Here is a 27,902-nt window from a genome sequence, read left to right as displayed (position 1 = left end):
GCTGGTGCCGTGACAAAGAGCAGGTGCAGGTATGGAATCCAACTGCAAAGCAGGACTGGTCCAAAGGACAGTCCTGAGGCCCTGAAGCATGCTCTGAGCCTTCTTCTCATCCAATACCTCTTACCAAACACTGCTGTTCCGCCTCACATAAGTCCATTCATCATAAAGCCTCTTCCAGGCAGCATCGCAGTTGCCATCCTAATTTTATGTGGAAGGAAAGTGAACATTCCCTGGTTAGAAAAGTCCATGCATTGTTGAGCCAACGAGGTGGTATTTTCAGGGGGCACACCTTGCATCCTACCAGTGGCCATGCTGCCTGAACATCCATTAATGCCTCTTAAATTTGGAAGATTGGTCCTAGGTTTGAAATTCGAATAAAGCTCTTGAGGATGCCACACATGCATCTCTTCACCCCAAAGCAGTAGAGCATGTGGAAATAGAGGTAAGCTAGCAGAGATACTCTTACAGTAATATGTAAGGGATGCTATCATTATCCTCCAGAGCATCCTTTTTACAAAAACCAATGAAAAAGAAAATCAGTGGGATCTGCTAGAAGCTGTCTTAGCCTAAGGCTGTCGCACAGTGACTTGAACAAAATTAATTGGTCTGCAGAAGAGAAAAAGAAAAAGAATTAGAGGCCAAATCACTAACAACCAAGCAAAATGAAAGAAAATCCTGTTACCCTGAAATTCTATGTCCTTTCCCCAAGCCAAGGGTCAGCAAACACTTTTTTTTGGTCTGGTTAGGGCCAGACAGCAAATCACTTCCGCTCTGTGGGCCACACAGTCTCTGTCACAACCACCCAACTCTACTGTTCTGGTGCAAAAGCGATCACAGACGAAATGTAAACAAACGGATGTGGCTCTTTTCCAAAAAAAAGTTTATTTATGGACACTGAAATTTGAATTCCATAAAATGTTCATGTTGCGGAAGATTTTTCTTCTTTTGTTGATATCCCCCCAACCATTCTTTGCTTGTGGGCTGTACACAACAGGCAGGGGGCTGGACTTGGCCCATGGACTTCAGTTGGCTGACCCGGCTCTAAGTCAGCACAGATAGTCAGGGGACTCCTGACTAGGCATCCCCCCCAGCTCAAGGATCAAGTCAACAGGGCCTCCTTCCTAGCTCCCTGTGAAGGACTGAGTCTCAGGGCCACCCCATGTGTCTTTCTTCAATCAGGGGCTTGCCTCATACAAAAGTTCCAGAAGACTGGATTTTAGAGTTAGACATTGACCTGTTGCTTAGAAAACGCCATTCTCATCCTTTTCCCTACCCTAATTTACTGATCACATACTTCCCATTCATACAAATAAGTAAATTCTGCATGTCCATGACACTGAACGTTTCTATACAAATGGTAGGCTGAGTGTCCGCCTCTCCATCTCAACCTTAGCTTCAGTTTACTCCCTGTTTGCAAAACAACAGGAACTTGAAGAGTAACCAAGTTGACATTCTAACCCAACTGAGATCAGAGAAGTTTCCGATCATCTATCAAGTGATTAAGACTCAGTACAAGTAACTTTATTCATTCATTTCTGGAAAGTAACAGCTCTCGGCATCAATAAATGCAAGAAGGATAGAGAAGTACAGCATGAAACAAGCTCCTGACAATTTAAAATTTTTGCAGATATTCCCATTAGAGCATAATGCATGGAATTCCAGCCCCTCCCCCTTCTCTGCCCTTTCCAATTGATGGGCTTAGAAACACTGACCTGGTGAGTTGTGTATTTAAGTAAATGATTTCATTTCTCTTTCCAAAAAAGCACACAAAGAACACCCAGCTTTCTGGGTGAGAATGACCAGCCTGAGAATTTCAGATATGAGAACAGAGTTCCATTGCACATTTCAACTTTGTAATCATCCCCACATCACAAATTCCAGAGTTTTATTCTAGGGCATTCCAATAGGCAGAAGGCTATATTTGGGGACAATCTTGTGGTTTTAGGGAAGACAATACCTGCATAAAGTATCTATTTATAGGATAGTAAATTTGAATTTGCACACCCAAAACTGCTGAAATCCTGGCCATGATGGGAATGGAGGGAAAATAAGTTACCACAGACTGCCCGCCCAAACAGAAATCCAACAACACTCAAAGAACTGGCAATCACAATGAGCAGAGGCAAAGATACTCATGTTCAAAGCTGAAGAGACCCAACTCCAAAAATAAGCCTCACTTTCTACATGGAGCCTGGTGTAGCTGTTGTATTTGCTTGTAAGATTCCTCAGAAGTTTCCATGTGCATCTAGATAATTGTTGCTTTTATAACAGAGAAGCAAAGGTGCTATGGAGAAGGGAAGGGGAGAGCACTACCTCCATGCTGTGTAAACACAAGATAATTTAAAAGATTCCTTTGTGTTCTGAATGTTAAAGTAAGGTGATCAACTGTCCCAGTTTGCCTAGGACAGCAGGGGATTCCTGGATGCAGGATTTTCAGTTTTCAAACTATGAGAATCTGAGCCAACTGGGAGGCATTGGTCACCCTAGAAAGTCTCTTCTAGTCCAAGTCTTTAGGTGTTAAATGCAATAAATCAGGCAAAACAACTAAGTGAAGAAGGATGCAAGCCCTACACTAATCGAAGAACATGATTTCTAGTAGTTTTACTGAAAATGATGCTTCCAAAGCTAAAAATAAACACACACACACACACACACACACACACACACACAAATACTGGCAACAGAAACTCTACAAATTATCTATGGGCTACAAAGGAGAGAGGTTCCTTTATATGTGCCATTTTTAGCTAGTCCATCAAGGCTAGCATTCAGATAAATGATAAGATGCAGGGAAAAGAGTTACAAAGACTGATTAATACCTACAACCTAGAACCCCAAAACCCTATCAGCAGGAGGACTCCTTGCCACGCTATGCACAAGTCCCAAAGACTGAATCAGAAACTTCTGGACTAGGGCAGTCTGCTGTCAGGGCTGAGTGCCACACCCCTTCCAGGGAGAGAGGTCACAGCAAACCCCTGTGATGCAAAATAATACAATGAAACCTGGACCCAGTCTTCCCCAACCAATGACACCACCAATCACCTAGAGAGCTGCTTTCTACACCCCTGTTTGTCTTCTAGGAGGAAAATGACAACCAACCAAGTTCATTCAAGACCCAATCTTAAAAGTCTATGATGTGTTGGACAAAGATTCAGGTCAGCTGGCTGCTCCTTTTCTTTCTCCAGTTCTAATGCTCACCTCCGGCTTTGGAATAATGATCTCTCAGCCCTCTAAGATCCTCAAGTTACCACAAAGATGGTGCTTCCTTAGTCAGGTGGAAGGCTCGCCTATGTTAGAAAGATGCATAGCAGTGATTGAAACCAAAAGGTTATAATGGTTCTTGACTGTTCCGATTGAGCAGCATTTTTCAACATCCCCCTCTCTGACTATGAGAACAGATACAAACAGTAAAGCAAAAGAAAAACCTCAAAATGTTGTCATAGCTATGCCGGATCTGACCCAGCCAATTGGCTGCTGTGCAATAAATAGAACTGCTCCAGACTTCTAATTCTAGTAGCTATTGTTTTTCAGGTGGGTAGGAGATATAATAATAAATAATAGTAATTGGACACTACACCCAGGTATCAGGGGCATTTCTTCCAGAGGCCCTAAATATTCCATCGAGGAAACTGGTAATTCAGAAACCTAGTAGGTCCTGGAGTGGAGACATTTAGTTCAACACTGTTGCATTATAATGTGGATGAGATGCCATAGGAACCTAACTCTTCCATATATCGATTAGTCTATAATAACATTGGTTTTATCATATCACATAGTTTCACTTAAAGTTGCAGAACCTATTGATGACGTTAAATAAGGACTTCATGCAAATTAGTAATAAGCAAACAGACTCTAAAAGTTGAGGATAAAATGGCAAAAATGGAAATCCTACAAAACAGGGCTCCCTACCTTCTTCTTGGAGTGGCTTCTGTCCTCCTCTTTCGTGGCTTTGCTGTTTTTCCCCGCACGAGACACCTTCTGGTCCCCAGACTGCTTGATGGTGATCTTGATCTCAGGGGGGCATATGTAGTTCTCCAGATTCTTTGGGGGTTTCTTCGCCCGCTTTGTGGTCTGAATCTTCAGCTTCAGACTCCCCTCCGTGAAGTTCGCCTCCTTGATGGAGAACTCCTGTTCTTCCAGGCCATCTCCTGCCACCCACTTCTCGCTGTCCGCATTGGAGTTGGAATCCACGTCCCGCCCTGAGCCCAGTTCATCCTCCTCCTCCGGCTCCATGCGCTCTCCGGCCCCTGGGATGCCCTTCCCAGTCCCTGGCGCAGACAGCAGAGGTTCTGCACAGCCTGGTGCAGTTGGAGGCTTGGCCGAAGGGACTGGCAGGAAATCTGACTCACCCCCCCTTTGCCGGGAGTTGCTCAAAATTTCCCTGGACTCCATGACAATCCTACAGTCTTCAGGAGTTCTCAGCAGGGGAAAGAGAGAAGGGGGAGAGGGAAGGTGAACAGAGAGGACACACAAAATTCCAAGGACAAAGTGGTCCAGCTGCTGGGCTCAGAGCCCCAAGGATGGAGACAAGATGAAGTGCTCAGGAGATCAGATCTGCAACTGAGAAGAAGCAGAGAGATAATTAGCCATGGCAGGAAGAAAATGACCTAAACAGTAACTTAATCTACGTCCCCAAAGCCCCTTCCCACTTATCATCAGCATCAGAAAAAAATGATGGACAGAAATCAAATCAGAGTGTGCATGCCCGCAATGGACTAAATTGGAGCAAAGGGACAGACACACTCACACACATCCCTTCATTGAATTGTTATGAATTTTTATGGCTGTGGACCCAACAGAGACAAAAGAGGCGAGTCCTCCAGTCCCATAACCAGCTAGAAGTTTCTGAAACTGAAACCACAGCTGGCTGAGTCACCATCAGAATGGGCCATGACGAAAGGGAAGTCTGAAGTGCTGATGCTCAGGTCTGTGGGAACTGCGTCTGGTTGGCTTCTAGCACCACTTCACTCACATACAGTTTGCAAAGCTGATGGCAACCCCTGAGGCGCCTGGGCAAAGCTCTCCACCCTCTTAGAGGAAGGACAGTTAGCCAAGGTCTTGACCATTCTTTCCTTATCACTGTTCATTATGAATTATTTCAATTATGCAAGTCTTTTCTATTTCTTTTACATTTTTTAATATATATTTTTTATTGATTTCAGAGAGGAAGGAGATAGAAACATCAATGATGAGAGAGAATCATTGATTGGCTGTCTACTGGGGATCAGGCCTGCAACCCGGGCATGTACCCTGACCGGGTATCGAACAGTGACCTCCTAATTCATAGGTTGATGCTCAACCAATGAGCCACACCAGCCAGGCAAGTGTTTTCTATTTCTTAAAGCAAATGTAAAGCTTAGGCACAGGCTTGAAAACAAAAAAAGAAAAGCCAACCCTAAAAAACGTTTCCATTGATACAAAAGACACTTCATCATCAAGTATTTAGATAAAAATAACCATTAGGGACAGTTTTAAGTCCCTTTCTGGTCCTTACATAAAGTGGCATTATGTCTACATGACAACAACAACAAAGGGGAGAGAGGGGAGCATTTCACAGGCCTTTGGAAGTGTCAGGAACCACTCCCCTTGCACCCCTGAGATCTTGGATTCTGCCTTTCTCACAAGGAAAAGAGAAAAATCAGTCAGGCTTTCTCCAGATCATAGAAGGATCAGCTAAACTACCTTTCAACCTTATTCACCCCGTGTCCCATTATTCCCAGTTTCATATTCATCATTTTCAAAGCCACAAAGATGTCCAAATGCTCATCCTCAAGAGAAAACCCAGAGCCCTGGGGCTGCACCAAACTTCAAGACATCATCTCCTTGCACCCTGAGCTATAAGCAAGGTCACCCGAGCTTTCTTAAATGGCTGAATACCCTTGGGTAAGCTCCCAGCAGAAGACGTCACACCTTCGGTTTCTACCACTGAGCCCACCAATTTAAGGAATTAGTCAGCAATGTGCCCACCATAAAATCCCAATAAAGTCTGCAAACACACACTCAGAGCAGCCCAGAACCAGAACCTGAACCTGACGACGGGGCTATGTTCTCCCTGTGGAGTCAGTGTGTTTCCAGCTGCTGCCCTGGGAGAAAGCCAGCCAGCAAGACAGCCAGTGCTCCAACAGGGACCTGTTCCCCGGAGATGCCCAGGAACACACTCAGCTCCTGGGAGCTGCTCAGCCTGCAGGAAGACGCATGTACACCTGCTTCCACTTTGGGGAAAGCCCAATGAACAAAGCATTTCTGGAAGAGAAGAAGCTGCCTGGCGGGAACATGAGCATCTTTGCTGAAGCTGTCAATCACACACTGAACAGCCACCCATGCCCCGTGCCACAAAAGGGACAAAGTCCCCACTTAGGAGCAAGGAGAAGGCAGTCAGACAATATGACATTTAATGTTTTGGGTTTTTTTTACTTGTAAGATTCTTTGTCTCATCTAGATGGACCTGCCTACCTGCCCAAAACCTTACATATTTTTTTCTAAGTCATACTGAAGTCAACCTTCATTGAGGCTCCTCTTCCTAGTGTCAGGTACCACACTAGCTGCTGGAGACATCAAGATGCCCCAGAACAAGCATGTCAAACTCAAAGGCTAACACGGGCCAAATAAACGAGGCATGCGGCCCGCGGGCCACAAGTTTGATATACTTGCCCTAGAACACATGTCCCAGTAGGTCTTTCTCAACTTGTATCGAAGGTGACACAAATTGCTAGCCATGTTTGCTTATGACTGTAGTCCTTCAGTGGTTTCCTCTCTCTGGCAAGACCCTGCAATGTTACATTTTAATTCCCTGGTACCTACCTATGAAGCTACCCTTGGGTAAGGGCCAAAGGTGAGGCATATTCCTCATAAGACGTTCTTACCCTAAACCTATTTGGACCTGTGAACCACAGATAGGACAATGTATATTGCAGGTTCAGTGATGAGAGAAAAGAAGGTGGAATCTAAACTTTAGAGCAGTGGTTCTCAACCTTCCTAATGCCGCGACCCTTTAATACAGTTCCTCATGTTGTGGTGACCCCCAATTTCATTGCTACAAATTGAACATAAAGCATAGTGATTAATCACAAAAACAATATGTAATTATATATGTGTTTTCCGATGGTCTTAGGCGACACCTAAAGGGGTCGCGACCCACAGGTTGAGAACCGCTGCTTTAGAGGAATGATTAGCTATATAAAGTGGAATAAAGCATCTTCCATTAAAAATGACTCAGTTTTGCCCTAACCGGTTTGGCTCCGTGGATAGAGCATCGATCCGCATGCGGACTCAAGGGTCCCGGGTTCGGTTCCGGTCAAGGGCATGTACCTTGGTTGCGGGCACATCCCCAGTAGGGGGTGTGCAGGAGGCAGCTGATCGATGCTTCTCTCTCATCGATGTTTCTAACTCTCTATCCCTCTCCCTTCCTCTCTGTAAAAAATCAATAAAATATATATATTTTTTAAAAAATGACTCAGTTTAGAGTTTCTTATATTTAATGGTATAAATACTTAACTAATTGATATAGAAGACAAAGTTCCGAAAGTTAAAACTCAAGTAGTAAGAGAGACACATAAAGGGAAAACTCAACAATTTTTTTTTCCAGTTCTCCACAGTAAAAATTCTAAGACACAATTAACACATTAAGCGCCCAGCCTGTTTTGTCTGCAGGATGGAAAGTATAGTGTCTGTCAGTCACCAGTGACTTACTGGGCGCTTAACGTGTTAAAATACAATCTCTTTCCTCAAAGAAGTTATACTCTAAAGAGTTGATCGAAAATAAAACAACAGATTGATATATGCCCTATAATAAAGGATAGAAACAAAGGGAAGAGAAAGTGGTTCCCACCTGGGCAAGGTGTAGACAGATAGAATGGAAAGTACCCCAGAGGGCTTCAAGGAGAGCTTAGGATATGGCTTTGACCTTGAGGGGCTTCAATAGTAGAGTGGGAAGAAGGAAGACATGGCAGAAAGAAGGAAGAGCAGGAGTGAGGCGAGGCCTGGGGCAGAAGCATGCAAGGTTCGAGAGAGAGAAAGGTGAGGTTTGGCTGACAGGTGTGGTACAAAATGGGGGCTCGAGATAAAAGGTTACAGCCAGATCCTAGGTATCCTTGAATGCCACACTAATTAGATGGATTTTATCTACAGGTAATGGGGGAAGCCATTTAAGGGATGACAATGGGCAAGGGATGCTATTAAGGCTATGCTTCAAGAAGATAATTCTGACATGTGATATGAGGGATGAATTAACAGAACCTGGTATTAGACGGAGAGGGACCATAAGGAGGGTTGGCTGGAATTCCACTCTAATTGTGTGAGGACTTGAACCAGAGCAGTGTGAGTATGCCAGAAAAATACTAGAGATGAACCAGCAATCCCGTCTCAAATAATCCCCATCTTCAGGAACACATCAATTCCAGACTTTTCATACTGGGTTTACCTTAAGAATGTAATCTTAGGGGCTCGTTGGCCAACAACTTGCATTCCCTGTTCAAGTCACACCAGTCTTCACAGTAGCATTGTACACACGGAATTATTTCTGCCTTGGCATTTTTTATAGAATCTTTCTTTATATCCCTTTCCATCAATCCATGCAATGCCTCTCATACAACTGGTACTCTCCAAATGTCTGCTGCATGGAGGAATGACTGAACAGATGAACAAACAGATCCCAGTCCTTCCCATATTCTGAGGTCATGCCCAAGTCTTCACTTCCTCATGACCGTATTTTGTAAGCTCTGGACCACAGCATTCACTCCCTGGCCTGACTTACTGTGCACCCAGCTGCATAGCTGGCCACTAAACACTAGTCTTGCCTTGCCTTCTCATTGTTTTGAGTACACAAATCTTATTTCCCTCCCTGGACTGCATTTCATTGCAGGCTGAGACGGAGCCAGTGCAGGACCGGGCACTTGGAGGACTTCAAGAAGTTCTTTCTCAATGAAAATGAATCAGCCCCGTGACAGTTCTTCAAAGTCCTGTGGTTCAAACTACTTTAATGGCAGCTCCACCCACCCAGGCGGCCCCTGCAAAATTTACTATCTATGCCGAGGATTATAATCCCGTCCCTCATGTCCACACGCACCCCTCACCTTGGGAAAATAAAAAGAAGCTTTCAAAAGCAAAGGGCAGAGAAACCTAACCTGTCTGTTTACTTCACCAGCACACAAAGCTGTCGTTCTCCTTTTGCCTTTTCCCAGCACGTACCTGCCACCCCAAAGTCACAGTTGGATTTGTTGGTGAGTCTGGGAGACAACTGCGCGTGGTCTTGGGTGCGCCCCTGCCAAGGTGGTGTGTGCACAGGCGCTCAATGACTCACACTCACGGGAAGGGGAAGCTGCAGCAAGGTGAAAACGTTTTGCCTTGTCACATTCCAGCAGTCAGCAACTCCTCCAGAGGGGGCGGGTGCACAATGGACACTCTGTACTTGGCTCAGGCCTCCAGTCCTACCCAAGTTAACCCTACCATAGCTGCCTGCAGGACTTCGTGGCAGGGCATAGAACAATGAAATTGCTTAGGAAATAACTGCCCAGGAGGTCCCAGGGGAACAGAGGGGCTAGAAGGAGAAGGTGGTGATATACTTGGAAAGAACACTGGGATAGGAGTCCAGAAACTTCGCCTCTACTCCTGGCTCTCCCATTCACAGCCACTTGGAGTCCCATCCTCCATACTTATCTCAGCAATGAATGGAGTGGGACCAAGGAATCTTCCATACTCAAAATTTTGTAATTTTATCCACAGACCTATACACACTCCAAATTGGATAGTGTAACCTACATAATTATTTTTCTGAGGGACAAGGGAACCATAACCCAAATGACTCTCTAAAAGTACACCCTCTCCCCACTTCAAATCTGAAGGATGGAATAATTTACCTAGTCTACAAACCATTCTCTACCTGCAGCCCTGGGAACTCTTAACTAATTCCAGAGTTTAGAGGAAATGCAAATTCTTGAGCCCTGCATGCCTACCAATCAGGGCTCCAGGATGGGGCCCAGCTCCATGGCTTTTACCAAACCCTCCTGGTGGTTATGATGCTTAGGCTTTACCCAGCCTGCGCACCAATGCCATCAACTGCCTTGACCATAGAGCACTATTATTCTGTGTTTAAAGGTATTTGCCCCTTACATTTTTACTCTTAGTCTCTTAAGAATAGGCATCAGTTGCATTGTATTCATACATGCAATTCCAGTGAACACTCAAGAAATGTTGGCTGACTGAATTAATAAATGAATAAACCAACCCAGTCTGGGCTTCCTGGCACCATCCATCCACCTCTTCCATCCACTTCTTTCCCAGGGTGCACATGGGCTGTCCTCACCCTGCTTTCCATGGTGGAACTGAGAGAGCCCTTGACATAGGTAACAGGAGTCAAAAAATTTGGATTCTGGACCTAGGTCAGGCACTTAGGAGCCCTCACTCAGCCTCAGTGTCTCATCAACAAAATGGAAAAGAAACATCTTCATGATCTTCTTCATTAGGTTAAGGTTTTCACCTTCTTTTTTAATGGAACTATATGCTCCTTATAAAAAAAAGAAATTTTAAATAATGCATGTACCTCATAAGGTCTTAAAGGCAAATAGTCACAAATATAGGAAGGCCCACAGCCTCAATCTTGACCTTTCCCAAACTCCTCCAGAGTTCTTCATCCTGAGCCCTATCTCAGCTCCATATTCTGCAAATCCCCATAAGGTCAGGCACTTCTTTCATCTTTACATGTAGAAGACACTGGCTGACTACATAATCCTCAGGTCAGAACCTTTCCTCTCAAAACTCTGAAGAATGTCTTCTCGTATCTGAAGTAATAGAGACAAGGGAGGCCAGCCTGGTTTTGTTTCCTTTGTAGGCAACTTTTTTTTAACTTTATCCTTGAAGTTATGTTTTCATTATAATAGAATTTTATTAATGGCAAAGTGAGTGTAGTGTGGCTCTTGCTCCTTTTATTTTTGCTGAAACACAAGCTTTTTGGATATGTAGATGCAGGTTCTTTCTACTTTAGGAAGTTCCCTTCAATTTATTCTTTTCATTATTCAATGGACCTGACTTCTTTCTAAATTTGTCCTATACTCTTAGTTTAGAACTCTCAACACTGTTCTCTATTTCTCTCATTCTCTCTTTCACTATGTTTATTTCTTTATTTTTCATTGTGGGAGAGTTTACCCTAATCTAGCCTCCATAATATCAATTTAATTCAATTTCACACCTCCCTTTGCCTTTATTGACTACAGATTTTTAATTCTGCTATTACACATTTTTGTATCCCTGCAATCCTTCTTTCCTTTTTCATCCTCCTTTCAGCTGATTTTGATACCTTTCCACCTCAGAACACTCCTTCTTCATTACTTTATGCTTTTTTTCCACCAGTGTCATGCTTCTTCCCATTGTGGATGTCTGGTAGCTTTCTAAAATTCTTATTTTGTTCTTGCAGTAAATAATTATCCTGATACTGTTTCTCTTACCATATTTTGAGTGTTTTCCCCCCTAGGGTTTCAAGTTGGATTCTTTATTTTTACTCATGCTTTAATAAAGAGAGTCATGCAGGGTAGTCTTGGTCTACAGGAAAAGCACAGGTCTGCTTTTGATTCTTCCTTCCATCTCAAAGCCAGTCAAGTCCTCCTCTCAGAGCTGTTACTGTTAATCTTCTGATCACCTCAGTTCCTACTGAACAGTGACAGTGGTATGTGGAAGCCAGACCTGGGAGTTCCTGAGAGCCTACTATGTGAGACTCTTCCTCACTCCACATCAGAGGTGTCGAGATGGTAGCTTGCAAACTGTCCATGGTAAGAATGTTTACACCACAGAAATCACCAAACTTAAACCAGGGCTTTAAAAAAATCTAGAGAATAGGGTGTTGAGCAAATGGACAATATACACCTATCTACTATTGTTCTGCTAGACTAAGAGGGGATCCTTCTGCCATATTCTTTCAACTCTGAAAGGCTGGAATCCACAAAGACTCTTTATGTCTGTGTCTCAGAGCTTTATTCCAGGAAACTTCTCTGCTCAGAAGTCAATGTCCCTCTTCTCCTTGCAAATCTCTGTCCTCTAATCTTGCCCATTTGTTTTCTGAGAGCTGTAGACTTTGAGAATACATATAATGATGTTGGGGAAGAGACCATCTTCAGTTGTTTTATTAATGTTGCCCATGCAGTAGACCTGATGACTACCTATTTTTCTGGCTGACACAAATTATGAGTTTCGGCTCCTAAGGGGCAAAGGGTACAAAAGGATGGAGTGTGAGCCTACCTGACTACAGACAGGGAAGCAATTGTATTTCCAACCTAGGCTCATCGCCCTATAGTTAGAAGAATCCCACCTCAGATTCTGGCAATAGATGGTTTGACTTTGGCTTTGGGGGTGATTGAGCATCCACCTTTCAGCATGTCTTCTAAGGTATTTCAGTGGGGAGTCAGAAGTAGCTTCCTGACTTGGGGTACTTTGCATGTATCTGAAATCCTCTTCCTGTTCCCTTGAGTTAATGCCTCTTCATTGCTCAGGCTCAGGTCAAACTGCACTTCCCTGGGCTTCATAATGCAGATCAGAACTCCCTGCTTTGTGCCTTTATTACACAGGATTTTCTTTCCTAGCACTTACTACATTTTTTAATGAATGCATGTGCCACTCTTGGTTTCAACTCTGCCTACCCCATTAGAAGGTAAGTGCTAAGGGTAGAAGCTGTGTCTGTTTGGCTCATCACCGAAATCCCGGAGCCTGGCACAGCTCCTGCCCCATGGAGCAACACTCCAAATTATTCGCTGAGTGCATGTTGAATGAGAGGCTGTGTCAAAGGCCAGCCAGGTGCCATTTGACTCAGGTTCCCATGACTCTGAATGATGGGCCTCTGAAACCCTTCCTGCTGCAGAAACACCCAGAGGAAATGCTCCATAAACACTGATAAATCGATCAAGTGACCCAACTCTTCCCTAGCTCTCAATCAGCAAGGGCAAAAGCAGCTCTGCAGCACAGTTCTCTGACCCTGCAAACACACCAATGGCCTACAGCAAAGAATGAGGCTCAGACTCCTGGCTTTTTTCATACTCCACACCTGGGTGGCACCTTCTTGATCACAGTTCACCTCCTCCAGGCTGTTATCCCTGATGACTGCACTCCCTACATTCCCCAAGCAGCTTCTCCTGAGCCTGGGCTCCCCCAAGTCCCACTGATTGGCATCATTTCATCAACCCTACTACTTCCTCTGGCTGGTCTGCCCTTTCTCCTTTCTTCACTTGGTTACCTCCAAGTCATCCTTCAAGAACTGGGTCAAGTTTCACTTCCTTCATGAAGACTGGCTGGATCTTCCTTTTCTATTCCTTTCCCCTTGTGAATACACATGTGCATACGTGCACTCACCCATGCTCATGTGCACACATAGACACACACACTCACACTCATACTCACAGATGGTCTTAATCAAGCTTCCCTGGGCATTCTGCTATGAAAGCATTTGGCAAACTGTATTGCAATATTCCATTTACTTTTTTATCTCTCCCACCAGATCAGGACTTCCATGAAGGAAGGGGCTGGGTTTTACAAAAGCCTTTACCACAGTTAAGAGCACAATGAACACAACTGAAAGTGTCCAAGCCATGAATCTCCTTGAAAAGAAGAACGGAAGGAGCACTACTTTGATGTCATAGGTTTGGATGACTTAGCCTTTCTTTTTTATTTGGTAATTGTGTTCTTGGAAAATATATTTAAACTATTCAATTTCATTTGGAAATTGGGTAATAATCCTACCTCAAGGCTGTTTTGAAAAGTAATTGAAGATTAAATAAGATATTTATGAAAGAACCTGTTGAGAATCACCTTACTGCATCTTCAAAATGTGGGGAAAGTTTGATTTACTACCATAGTCTGTATCATCCATGCTAGCATTTGGCTAAATGCTGCCTTCTCTTCGCAGATCCCAAGTAAAGCCTGAGGGATGGGGCTAGAGACCAGCCTTCTCCATTTCCCTCTACAATAGGAAGTACATACAGTAGATTAATATGTACCTGCTAACTTCAGTATTTTGACATTGCTGGAGTATTGCTTTCCCCCTCATTCCCAGTTTGTTTCATAGAGGAAATAAGACTTGAGTTCAGTCATTGAATTCAGACTCAATTCCCTGCCCTGCCATTTGGAGCTGGGTGGCCTTGGGCAGGTTCCTTTTTCTCCCTGGGTCTCACCATCTTCATGTGTAGAATGTGGGGTATGATGCAGTGGATTCTGGGGCTTCCTCTAGCTCTGTCAGTCTCTGGTGCTGAGCTTCACATCCTCAACAGAGCCCCCTCAAGGAGTGTCAGTACCTTCCACCTCTTTATAGATTTTACTGGCTCTGCAGCTCTTCCTGGCTGAGTGTCACACAAAACCAAGAATCAGACCCTGTGCTCGGGTTCTCCACAATAGGGAGCAAAACAGAATCAAGCTTCTGAAGCCTGAGGCTGGGCACACTATCTATTCACCAACAGTTCCAGCAATAGCTGCAAAAACAATGCCTCCTAGGGAACCAATAACACAACAGAACGAGCCCTGGTCTTGGGCACTTGGGGAATCATCTCTGAAGACCGGGCTGGGCCAATCCTCAAGTCTACAGGTCTGAGCTATTCAAGGCTGCCATTTCTCCGTGCAGTCAATGGAGGTACTCAGCTGCAGTGCGAGGTGGAGTTAGACACAACCAATGGCCTTTAAAGACATCATCTGTGTCATCGGGACAGCAACCCTGTGATGCAGGAGACCTGTGCTCATTCCACAGATGTGAAATCATGGTCCAGGGAGGCTAACAGTTTGCTCACGGGCACACACAACCGATGCCAGATCCACAATCAAATCCAAGTCTATATAACCCAAAGCCTGTGCTTTTACTGACATCTGATGTCTCTAAAACACAGTGATGCCAGCTTTTAACCCAACACTTTCAACTGCATCTGCAGAAGGGAGCTCCAAAACCAGTTTGCCAATGACTTGCCACATCACTAAACCCTCTGGGCAACAGGTTTCTTCTCTGCCCTCCTAATGTCTTCTCAGAATCTTATAAGGAAAAGCAAATAACATATACAGAATGGCACCTAGGTAGGTTAAATATCTCAGGGTAGACCTGTAAGAAGAAACTGTGATCATAGTGTGTCCTGTGCAAGCAGAGTGGAGAGATCCACAAGGTAAAGAAATGATTCTAACATTTAACAGGCATCTAGTATACAATGGCTTTAAGATTATTATTTGAACTAACCCTGAGATGGACCTACCTTACAGATAGGAAAAATTAAGGTGAGAAATTTTTTGAAATGACAGAGGTAGTTCTGTCTGACTCCAAATGTCATTTGCTTTCCTTTGAACCCACAATGGCATCTGTCTTTAAATACCCAGAATTAGCAGTCATTTAAGTTCCAGTCTTCCACCGTGCCTTTAGTCCAGTGGGGATGAAAATGACAGGCTTCCCTGAAGGCAGTGACTAAACTGAATAATTAAACCGATAATAAATTCTATAGTCTTTCTTTCTGGGCCTTCTAATTTTTGACTCCATGCCCTGATGTTCAGTCTTAATTCAAATTCCTCGATTTCTCAACCATCTGATTCAGCAACTGCTTTGCTTGTTGTCAATTGAACATAAAGATTAATCTGACAAGTTTGTGCTTCTGCCACAGAAGAGATGTTAGGCATCCCAGAGAGCTAAACAAATAGTAGCTCCATCTCCATCCTCTTAAATTTCTTATTCAGCACCTTGAACTGCCATTTCCATATCGCGTTTACTGAAAGTTGTGCATGTCTTTCTTCAATTACACACTAAGCTCCCAGAGAGGAGTATCACTCATTCTGAATGCTTATATGTATTTTTGGGTTTTGATCTAAAGAGAACTCTTTTGAACCCAGACTGAAGATTTGGTGGCTGACGAGAGCAGGGGTGGGCAGGACAGTCAGATGTTAGGGTTCTCTCAGGTGTGGTAGGGATGAAAATTCTCTGACTAGAGCACCCTTGTGCTCCATACACTCTGAAAACATCAGCCATGGTTCCCGTCTCAGGTCAGGGGAGATGTAGCCTTGGCCTGTTCCCCACAGGATCCCATCCCATTGGTCTTGCTGCCCGACATTCCACAAAGCCCTGGTCTCTGGGAAGTGGTCTCCTTTCTGCCTCTACCTTCTCAACATGAACATCTCCCCTGCTGCTCTCCTCACAGTTCCATTATTCAAGACTTCAGCCCAAGCCCACCTCCCCCTTGAAGCTTTCCTTATATGTCCAGTTGCTGGAGGTGCTGGCCTTCCCTATGCTCTCACTGGAGTTGTTACTTAGCCCCAGACTATGACCGCCACTGCTGTTCCCCCACTGGTTTTCCTGGGTTCTTATGGTGTCTTCTGCTAGATTAAGAGCAGAGACAAGGTTCTCTCCATTTTGGGGATCCACACAGCACCCAGCAGAGTCTGGTCATACTCATGCTTAAATGCCAATGAGCAAACAAAGTTTGCTGAACCAGAGGGTTGAAGAGTTGGTGAGTTTGAACGACAACTCTGAACAGCTAGATTGGGTCCAATTTAAAGGGCCCTGGGTTTTGTCCTTCACACTGTAGCCAGAAGACCTCAGACCACCAAGTTGCCTGCTATGGGTGGCCAGCCCGTCAATGTCAGCCAGCGGGACCTTCATCCTCAGGCTGCCTTGCTCCTGCCAGCTGCAGTGCATGCTGGTGATCAGCATTCCTTTCGTGGGGCAATTCCAAATTCACATTCAAACTTTGTCCCATCCCTGCTCCAGTGTGAAAGCTACTCTGCCACCAAGAATGTCCCTGTGTTCCAGTTCCACCATCAAACCACAAATGACATCCTCCTCAAAGCTTCCCTGGACTACGCCTCGGCCCTGATCACACAAATAGCATACTTCCACTCAAAACATGCTCGCACTCGGCTGCGGGCTGCTTTCCATCCGAGTTAAGCATGTCTCTCCAGACACTCTGTCCACTCTCCAGAGGCAAAAGTCCCCTCTCATACCAGACCTTTCCCGCCAACAGCGCCAGAAGCAATGGCTCACATGGGCTGCAATGCTGAGACTTTAATAAATATTTGAGGATCAAAAAACCGACTGTAATCGAGCTCTAGAGTACAAAATAATGAGCAGAAAGGAGGCCCACAGGGCTTTCACATCAAATCATCCTTTTTAGCCACCATTATTAATCAATACTTGTAAAAAAATCAAAGCTCTCATTGTTCAAATAACAATAGGTCACAGACACAGCCACCAACAACTGCAAGGGGACTTGCCACCCAGATTTCATTATTTTGCTACAAGCAGAACAACAGTGCCAACACTTCTGATGAGCGTGTTGGGTGGGGCTGCTGTGCTGGACTCATCAAATTCAGCCTCTCCCGTCTCCACATCTTTCCAGCTCCAGGTTCAAACCCCAAGCAGTTCTTTCCATGGTAGAGCTGCACATCTTTGGCCGAGGGGAGAAATAATGAAGACACTGCTTCTCACTCAGTTAGGCTAATAGTGTCCCATGCTATTGTTTCTCTACCCCTAGGATAAAAGCAACTGCAACATCTCAGTAGCTTGCAGAACTTCCATCTTCCTCAGTATCCCACCAGTGTGTTCCTACGTGGGTCAGGACTCCGGCTGAATGTTCACAGGGCCTCAGGTCAGAGCCCAACTTTCCTGATCCCAGCTCAACCCAAAGCACAGAGGCTTCTCTCTGGCATTGGACAAACTGTGGGTCTCAAAATGCATGCAAACTAACTCAATGGTAGTGACTGAACACAGGCCATGGCAGGGCAGGCTCTGCTGTGGGGATCGAGAAGACACCTCAGGGAGCACAGGCATGGCCCCAGTCTTCGTGCCCAATGAACTCTAAAATAATAATAATAATAATACCCAGCTTCCTAGATCCATGAAGTCATGAAGTACCCACAGCAGAGATTCCAGATGCCTCCTGGGCACCAGAAGCAGGAGCAAAGCCCAGAGAGAGAAGAGAGTTTAGATTTTCCAGAAGCTCCTTTGTCTGCCTCATCTCCCTTGTCTCGACTAAGTTATTTCACCGAAGAGGACCAGTTTACAAGAGATGCAGAGAGTCCATTTTTGTCTTCCTTCCACACTATTCACTATGGTGTTTCTTCCCACAGCTCACCATCCCTCCTCTCCCAACCTGCCCTCCACATCTGGTTCTCTAGTTCTAACTGGTCCCATTCCCCCTTCTATAACCTACTTCCCCACAGTAAACACTTAGCAAAGTGTGCCAACCCTTTGGGTTGGTCTGCATGGGAGTTGGGCTGCCATCACAGGGGACTGAGGAACTCTGAGCTTTAAGAAAGCTTGAACTTTCCTGGGACACGTCTAGCTGCAGAACTGCAGAATTTCATAGTAAGCCCAACTCTTTCACTTTACTGTGATAGGAGTGACAAGGCAATGTAACTTGTCCCACATCAAATGCCAGTGGCCAGCCAGCCCAGCCTGTGGCCTGCCTCTCAGGAACCTTTCCCTGGAACTTTCCGCTCTGAGTGCTTCTCTGCTCGGTCTCCTTTTCCCTTGCGGCCAGCCTCGCGCCGTCACCCAGGAGCGGGGAAGCACTTGGACTTGAGTAACAGACAAGATTGCATAGTTAAGTGCCAAAATGAGTGTGGTGGACAAGAAATGCAATTGGCATTTTCAGAGAAAGTCAAGAGCTGTATGTGCTATTGTGACGATGAGACTCTAGTAGGCACTTAATAAATATTTGATGATTCGATGAATGAGTGACCGGTAGGATGTACATGTGGTAAAACATCATCAACTCTTAGGCTCTGAGGGAGAAACTGAGAGTGGGCGATTGGCCCTGAAAGACTGCCAGAAGTACAAAAGCCATTGACGCAAGTGGCTATTACTCACTTTGTCTAAGAGGTCCTCAATGTGCGCCTTCTCAGGGAGCACGAGCCAAGCTCACCTTAAACAGCATTCACTTTGAACATTCTACCTTCACATCAGTTCTGTGACTCACTCATGCACCAGGAGTCACTGGTTCATTCGAAGGGGCAGGGTGCCCTAGGGCAAACTCGGTCCCTCTCTTCAGGGACCCACAGCCTGGGGAGGTAGTGACAATAAACAGAAGAAGCAGCACAACCCACTGCAGAGGCTAGAGCTTCAGACCAGAAGTGCTCTGCAGCCTGGGGGTGGAGCTGAGAACTGGTCTGCTGTCCTAAGAGGTAGCAGTGCTAGCCAGATGGGCCCAATCAGGACCCCTTCCCAGAGGAGGTGGTGAAGCAGAACCAGCTGAGGTGTGGAGGAGACCTGTGCACACAGTGCCCCGGGACAGCAAGGAAGCCAGTCTGATGGGAGCAAAGGCCTGCGTGTGTTGTGTAAAATGGGGTTCACTCAAGAACAACGCCAGGTGCCTGGGGCGGCGCCAGGAATCACAGGAAAGAGAAAGAGGGTTAAGAGTTAGGGAACAGCCCTTGGCCAGCTTGGCTCAGTTGGTTGGAGCATCATCCTGTACACCAAAAGGTGGTGGGTTCAATTTCCTGGTCAGGAAGCGAGAGGGAGGCAAAGATCTATGTTTCTCTCTCACCTCAGTGTTTCTCTCTCTCCCCTTTCCTCTCCCTAAAAATCAATTAAAAAAAAAAAAGGAGGGAACAACTGGACTGTGAAGCCCTTTCCCAATTCTAGAGAAATCACTGGGTTTGCTGGGACACAGGTAATCCTGTTATAAGTTCCATTCTTTACAGAGGCTAAAACTTCTGTCCCGAATGTCACAGCTCAGCCACTGTAGCCCCCTGAGAGGGACCCTCCCCCTCATACCCTCTTCTCTTTGAGCATAGGAAGCATTCAAAAATTCAACTGAGTCAACTCAAGAACAGAAAACAACTATTCCCTGACTGTCTTAGAACATAAGGGGCCCGTGTAGGCATTTTTGGCCATACCAAGGGGTTATTAATCTCTGTGCTATGGTGACAACGATCTCAGGACAGTATCCAGGAGGCAGCATGGAAATCCTCTCAGAGTCCAATTACAGAAATTAGCTGGCATTGTTTAATCCTCACAACCCCTGTGAAGTAGACAGGGTAAGCATCTTATCCCTATTTTACTGATTAGGTTACTGAGGCACAAAGAGGTTCAATATTTGTGGGGGAGGGCGAGTCATTTAGCTGGGAAGTAAGAGGATAGGATCCGAAGCAAATTTGTCATATCAGGTGGGATGCTCTTCACACTTTATCACACAGTCCTCTGGTCCCAGGTCAGCCACCAACCTGTGTCATTTACGCAAGCCACTGTATCAACTGCCTCATCTGAATGAGGATAAAATGCTTATCTGGTCTCCCTCCTTCGGAGAATCAAGAGGGAATTAGGATGTGAAGATATCTTTGAAAAGGGCAAAGTGCCATGCATATGAAAGGGAGTATTTTTTAGAGAAAACAATAAGTTGGGTTAGGGAAACAGTTTTCCAAGCTGGCAAAGTTCCAAAACACTTATCTGCTCACCATTCATTCCTGTTCCTCCCTAGCAAGGGAACAGGCATACCTGGGGACAGCTCACTGGAGCATCATGCATCTGCCAATCAGAACCCTTCCTCCCAGGGGTCCTGTGGACTTTGGGCCTGGTCACCTTCTTCATTAGACCCTTGGCATCATTTGCTCTGAACTGGATGGGAAGTCAAGTGTGGGTTTCTAAACAAAAGGCCGTTAAAAACATAACATTTCCTTAACCTTAGAAGGCACCCTCTAAGGATGGGGGAGTGGGAGGGGGAGAGGACCAACTCTGAAAAGGGACACAGATTCCCTCTGGACTTTTAAAACTGTAAGGACCACTAACTTAGGCTCAGTCGTCTAACTAAGGTGATCAGTTCCCCCCAAACTTTATACTGCCCCCAAACTTGCTATATGTCCAAGGAGGCCTCAGAATCTAATAGAAGGCTAAGTGAACATGGAAATGAAGACAGAACCAAACAAGAATGGAGGAAGGCACTTTCTATGAAGTACTCTGTGGCTATCTGGATGTTTAATTTTCTGCACCAATCAAGCGTTTGGCTGCCCAAAGTGTCCACCACGTTATGAAGAGTGTGTGGAACACCAGGTCGCCTTTAGAAATTGCTCTAAAAGAGGCCCAAACCTAAGGCAATATGCACGACGATAATGCTCCTTGCCTAATCCTGGCCCAAAACATTTGGGGAAGCTCACTCAGTTTCTTAATATGCCACTGCACAGGAATGGAAGTGAATTGTTTTGTTCCATTCTTCACAGGAACCCAAGGACCAAACATGGTGACCTATGGCAAGAACTCTATGAGGTTTCGTGTGGTTTTTTTTTTTTCAGGGCAGCTCTCTGGGACAAGAGCAGCCTCCTAAACCCCCACCCCACCCCACCCGAACTGTCCCACACAGTGGGTCTCTGAGCAAACTCAATGACATCATACGATTTTTAAGGCACTGCAACTCCTGACAATGCTAATGTGTTAATAATAATTTACTCCGTTCTTCTGGCAGGAGCAGAACTGAAGCAACTTGAAATGCCATCAGCAAAACATTATTTATTTCCCATTCCTGAGCAGCAGAGAAAACAAGGTTTCATTGGCTGGGTCTGCCTTCAATAGCTTTCTGGTTTCAATTAAAACTTCAAGTCTCCAAGGGGAAAAACTGGCATTCTGGGAGGCTGAGGCCCGGCCAAGTTTCTGTGTCTCCTCGGAAATCCAGAAGGGATGTCCCATCCATCTCGCTACTTCTCATCTTCCTCCTGTTGCATGGGATAAAGACGCTTCAGAGTGAGGCTGAAGTACAACTGCAAACAATGACCAGTCCGAAAATCTCTCTTCCTCTGAAGGTGCATTTTTGTGCCAGACAAGTATTGATTCAGCCCCAGATGGAATTGAAGGTCAAGAGAACAGCAGAGACAGAATTGGGAATCCAAGGAGAAGTGCCTGCCTATGTATTTCTTCTTCAGCAAACTCCTGCCTCCTGCCTCTCCCCACTGACCATTTTCAACTAAATTCTACAGAGATTCCATGCACTTATTTTCTCTTTCCCTCCAACCGTCTTTTAGGTCAAGTAATTTACCAAGTAGCTGGCCATGAATAATACAAGCAGAGGACCAGAAGCCCTCGTGGCAGACGGGCTCCTTGGTTCACTCAGGGATACCCCCAGGCTTCCTCTGTGTGAAGTTCAACCGAGTCTGCCAACAGCGCCTTCCTATGTAACATTCTGATGTTAACACACAAAAGATCGGATTACACCCCTCACTTGTCTAGCCCATTCATGAACATATAAGGCAGTCGATATTTTCTCCCAAGCTAGAAGTGGCCCCTTCCTAACCCACACCCCTGCTTCTCAGCCACTGGGCCTTCTGTTGACTCCAAGCCTTCCCCTCCCCCACTTCCAGTTTGTTTATTCCAGTGACACATCTATTTTCCCCGCTAAGAGAGACAAGTCAGTTGGTTTCCCTCCTCTGGCCTGGGATTGCATTCACTCACCACCTCCTCCCCCCAGCCCAGCTCGGGTTACTAGAGAGGCAAGCAGCTCTCGCAGCCCAGCTCTAACACCAATTCAACTTCCCAAGACTAAGACATTTTTTTATTAATGGGGGGAGGGGAGATGGTGTGCAACAAAGCACTTTCAGAGGACCTGGTCTTCATAAACTCTCAGCCTATATTCCCTGAGGTTTGCGAAGACTCTGGATCAGGCACACTCTTTTGATCTGGCGTAATGCCCTTCTCTCCTAGCAGGCAACTCCTTTAAGTAGGGAGGAAGAAAACACAGCATCTTAGGCTTGGTCCTGAAACTTGGGATTGCCAGGGCAGAGCCAAAGAGAGTCTGCCTCCCTCAGGGAGTCTTGGGAAGGTGGAAGCCACAGAAAGCAGAAGGGGGAAACAGTGGCCCGGGATTGTAAACTGGCTACATGCAAAGTGCCACAACTTTCTCCTCCCTTACAAGCCTCCTGGCCAGTTGGCCCCGCCTCCCCATCCCTGCCAGACAACATCTAACTGGGGTGTGCAAAGGAAACTCTCCCAGACTATCCAGGTCTGGCCCCGAGGTGCAGATGTGGCCTGCACAGACACTACCCTTCCTCTCCACATCTCCCTTCTAGACCCACTCCTGCCCCCAACACACACACACACACACACACACACACACACACACACAACTCTCTCTCTCTCTCTCACACACACACACACACACACACACACACACACACGTTTGCAGATGAAGATGAGTTCAGGTGGGGCACATCCAATTTACTGGCGTGAACTAAAGGAAGGTCAGAAATGGGGCTGAACTGCCAGATAGTTTTGGTGACAGCTACTTTATGAAGTTTAGTTTTGGGGTGGGTTTTTTTGTTTTGTTTTGTTTTTGTTTGTACAAATCTACAAGAAAAGGAGAAAAACAGGATGAAGAGTAAAGGAAAAGAATGAAAAATCATGTAAGAAAAAATAAGTAATATTAGTATTTCCTTAAAGACCATGGACTCCAACCAAACTTGAGGGGGTTAAAAGGTGATGGATTGGGGGGCGGGGGAGGGGGGAGTAGGTAGAGTTACGAAGTAAAAATAGCTGCTGTAGAATTCCAGAATAAATTGCCCTTCTGGAGGAGAGCGTCTGCAGGGATAAAGACACACACAAATTGGCCTTTTAGTATTAGGCATCAACCATGAGATTATCAGGACAGTTGATTTGAAGCGGAAACAAATCGGAAATCCTTCCCTCAACAGTCCTTTTAGACCAACATACACACCCTCAGAACCCACACAGACAACACATAAAGAATAAACGCAGCATCAGGGGGGCAATAAGAACCCCCTCCCCACACTTCCAGGACCTCTAGCCTCATCTCCCACTTCCAATTGCACAACTTTCTGACCTCCAAAGAAAATATTTCCAGTTGGATCCGATTTCAGAATTGTTGTAATCAGTATGGGTCAGGAGAGAAGGGGTGCTTGTAGTGTGTGGGGAGGGGAACTGGAAGGCAGCATTTGGGCAGTTACTCATTTTTTTAGAAGCAGCATGCTCTACCGATCACAAATTGCTATTACCCAACAATGCTTCCAACACAAACAGACACCAAAAACAGCATCCCCGTTATCACCATCTTGCTAAAGACCTGCCCGGTCCAGTTCACCTGACTTTGTCTCTGTGGAACTTCTCTCAGGCAGTATCTTAATCAAAGAGATCATGGTTTGAAAGACAAAAACAATAAATCGATATTGAAGGGATCCCTTTCCGGAGTGATTTCCCACTGGAAACCACCGAACGGGGGAAGCCTGCCCTTAATTCCCAAGCCCACGGTTCCTCCAGAAACACACACAATGCGTGCTTTCAAAAAAGGCATTCCATTCCTCTGCTTTTAAGGGAATTCCTGTCTTTTCGAAGTCCCCAAAGCGGAGAGCACAAGAAAGAGACTGGGATCCATTGATTAAGATTTTAGGAGAAAGACTAACACAGAGCCACAACACAAGCACACACCAACCTTCGCTGGCTGGACCACTTCTTCCCTGTTCTTCTTTCTATTAAGGACTCGTTAGATTCTGATACATTTCCCCCCCAAAAAAATCCAACTAGGTTACAACGTAGCTCTCTAGCTCCACTTAACCTGCAAGTTACAAAGAGAGAGAGAGAGAAAAAAAAAAAAAATCCTGCCGCCTTTCCACCCCTTTCCCTCCTCCCTCCCCCTCCAAGTCCACTCCACCAACACCAAACCAGCCAGCCCTGGCAGGACTGAGGGAGGGTGCAAAAGGCGGGGGAGGGGATCAGATTAGGCGAAACTCAATAAGCTCGCAGCCCTCCAGCCCAATGCTTCCACCATCGCCGCCACCAAACGGGCCACTCCAAAGGAGCCGGCATCGCTGCCCACCCGCGAGCGGGCCGGCATCGCGCTCATCCTCGGCAGCCTCGCCGGGACCCGCCACCCGCCCCCTCGGCCCCCTTTTCCCCTTCCCGCCCCGGTGCGAAGTCAAAGCCTGGGCGAGGAGGCGACGTTAAGTTTTGCATGCAGGGCACACACACCGCCCCGGCCCCCGACGTGCGGGGCCCCGCGGCGCGGCGGGAGCCGGGGCGCGGGGCTCCCGGGCCGAGGTCGCCGCGCGCGTGCTCACCCATGTCCCGGCGGCTCCGGCTCCGCTGGCCACCGCGCTCGCTCAGATCCCGGCTCCGGTCGCTCGCCCGAGCCCCCAAAGGTGCCGCTGAGGTAACTCCATGGCGACGAGCATCTGTCAAACGGCGAGCCGCGGGCCGGCCGCCCTCGCTCGGGGGGCGCGGGAGCCCCCGGGCGCGCGGAGGCGGCGGCAGGCGCCCCGGCCGGCCCCGCGCTTCCCGCCCGGCGCGGCCGCCTCCGCCGCTCGCCGGTGCACGGAGAGAGATATCAAGGGGGAAAATGGCGTCTCCGGAGCCCGAGGAGTCCTGGAGTAATCACATTCACACACAGCCGCACGCACACACTCGCACACACTCGCCACGGGCGCGTGGCGAGCTGGCGAATTTTAGCAGAAGCCAAAAAAAAAAAAAAAATTACAGCGATGTAGAATCCCGTCTCTCCGATCAATGCTAATGCTTTTCCTTTTCTTCAAAGGCGGATTGGAGCTTTAAAAAAAATGTTCCCGGCTTCGGGCTCGCAGGAGGAGGCGCGCGGAGGGCGAGGGCGCTTTTGCTGAGCTGTGCAGTCCGGTCCGCGGGGCCGATCGGCCCTGCCCGCCCGCCCGCTCGCCCGCTCGCCGGTCCGCCCGCGGTCGCTAGTGCTGCCGCCGCCGCCGCCGCCGCCGCTCCATGGCCGCGCCCGCCCCGCGCCCCCGCCGCGTCCCCTCGCCGCCCGCCCGCGCCCCCGGCGAGCGCTGGAGTGGGGTCGGGCCCGTGTGCCGCCTCCCGCGCCCTCTCCCGAGTCCCGGAGTCCTAGTGAAAGGAAGGGGGAGGGTGCGGGCGGGGGAGGGGGAGGATCGCGGCGGCCGCGCGGCGGAGCCCAGCGGGGACCGCCACCCTGCGATCTGCTGGGAGGGGGGCGCGGGAGACCCAACACAGTTCGCCCCGCCAACCGGGGGGCCGCTTCCCCCGCTCCAGCCCCAGGAGGCGCAGCCAGTAATGAGAGACCTCTCCCTCACCCTCCCTCTCTCGGATTTTCGGTGAATTTCGATCAATTGGAGGGAACGGGGCTCTGGCCGGGGGAGGAGGAAAACAGTTCGTGGAGGCCGCTTGGGGACCCCCTGGCCGCCCCTCGAGCCCCTCCCGCTCCCCAGCGCCCGCGCGGCCCAGCGGCTGCTGCGCTCCGGAGTCAGCCGCGGAGACGGGGAGGCCGCGGGGACCGCCGCGGGCTCGGCGTCCGTTCCCGGGCTCAACACTGCCACTATCTGACACAACAGGGGCAGTGTTTGGGGGGAGGCGCGAGATGTGATAGGCTCTGCAACCTGGGTACATTTTTTTTTTTGTAACCTGGTAATTACATTTCACTTTCAGGGGTTTATTTTTTGTTAAGCTACATGTATGCATTTAGATGCTTATGTGCATTTTCTCGTTATTCACAAAAATTGGATACTTGATTAGGGGAGAGACACAGAGAGATGACAAATGCTAACTGGCAAGCAGATCCCTGTTCGGGTGGTGGAAAGGATGAGACAGAATGTCTTCAGTTCATAAAAACCCTAGTGATTCTTTAATCTCTTTGGGCATCTGTATTTGGGTATCTGTATCCACAACTGAGGAACGGAACTCCTCGGGGACATGTCTACATTATAGGACAATATAGGACGGGTGTGGATTCCACAAGGTTTGCAGGCGGTTTTGCCTAAAGACTTTGGGTAGAGTTTTCTCAGCACATTGATTCCGAGAGGACTCTTGACTGTCACGTTTTATGGGAGAGTTTTTGGACATCTGGTTTGGGGAATGATTTGGTAGTGATGGGGGAGAGCCCCTCACAACCACGTCAGCCACTGCCGGCCTCGGTTGGCTGCTCCTTTGAGTTCTGCCATTGAGCTTGTTCACTCCTCACACTTTTCATAGAAATGCTGCAGTGAAGTAGGCAAGGGAGACTGGGTTGGAAGACCCCTCAACTCCCATTCTGGCCCATGTTCTGGATGGGGTTCAGTATGATTCTGAATAGGTAATTCACTCCCCTCTGATCCAGGTAACCTCCCTTCCACCCCCATCCCCCCAAGAGGAATGTTCTGATTGGCCACAAACATTTCTTCTGTTATTCATCATTGCAAGACCTCTGTTAAAGCCGAATTTCATTAAGTCTTCTGCTACCCTTTATATCGGATTATTGTTATTAGCAGGAAAGTGATCCTGAAATGGAAATATTATCAGGGCATATGAGTTGATGATAGAAGTAGAGATCAATTGTTTTGACACAGTGTCAAAACAATCATTCTCTGCAATTAGCTGACCTTTGCCCATGTCCCTGTGCACCTAGATCTCTATACCAAAGCCCACAGAGGCCTAAGATGGCATGTGGGCCACTTCCTACACTTTCCAAATTGAAAAAGTGAGCCTCAGAAATCAGAAGGCTTTGCCCAGGAGCATGTGACTGCCTGTTACTCAAGTCCTTTCCCTTCCATAACCTCCGCATATGCCCTAGGTCTTCCTGTATTGTGTTTCTTTGAAGAGCAACTCAGAGAAGCACATGCCTTATTTAAATGTTGCTATAGTCCTCGGGGGATGGCTCAGTTAGTTGGAGTATTGTCCCATACACCAAAAGGTTGAGGGTGTGATCCCTGGTCAGTGTGCCTTTGGGAGGCAACCCATTTCTCTCTCTCAAAATCAATAAGAATATGTACTCAGGTGAGGATATTTTTAAGTTACTATAATAGTTGGTAAATCTACAGAATAATAGAGCAGCAAAAGTTTATCTGAGATACGACCTAGTCAAACCCATCACCCTAAGGCTGAGGAAAGAGATGCAATAAACTGCCCAGAGTCACAAAGTTAAAGCAAAGCCATGAAAAGACTCCATGTCTTTGATGTCTCATCCAATGTTCTTTCCTTACACATAGACCATCTTTAAATGATGGGAGGAAAGTGAAGGGGA

The 27,902-nt window shown here is 46.9% G+C and overlaps 1 protein-coding gene across 2 annotated transcripts in view; it reads right to left on the bottom strand.

Annotated features, from left to right (window-relative positions):
• Window positions 1-25,585, bottom strand: part of SETBP1 (SET binding protein 1) — a 347,277-nt gene extending 321,692 nt beyond the window's left edge. The window contains exons 1-2 of one of the 2 annotated variants that reach the window (XM_070421073.1): window positions 24,985-25,585; window positions 3,910-4,560 (exon numbers count right to left, since the gene is read on the bottom strand). In XM_070421073.1, the coding sequence (XP_070277174.1) occupies window positions 3,910-4,392 (483 nt within the window). In that variant the 5' untranslated portion in view covers window positions 4,393-4,560; window positions 24,985-25,585. Of the gene's footprint in view, window positions 1-3,909; window positions 4,561-9,186; window positions 9,275-24,984 lie in introns of those variants that run through there. The other variant, XM_070421074.1, reaches the window with a different exon arrangement.
• Between the last annotated feature and the right edge of the window lie 2,317 nt (window positions 25,586-27,902).

Source organism: Myotis yumanensis, unplaced genomic scaffold (genome assembly GCF_028538775.1).
Source record: "Myotis yumanensis isolate MYYU_CA2020_CCGP unplaced genomic scaffold, mMyoYum1.0.hap1 SCAF_7, whole genome shotgun sequence".
NCBI lineage: Eukaryota > Metazoa > Chordata > Mammalia > Chiroptera > Vespertilionidae > Myotis > Myotis yumanensis.
Note: the sequence above shows the minus strand (reverse complement) of the source record. Positions and strands in the feature narration are given on the sequence as shown.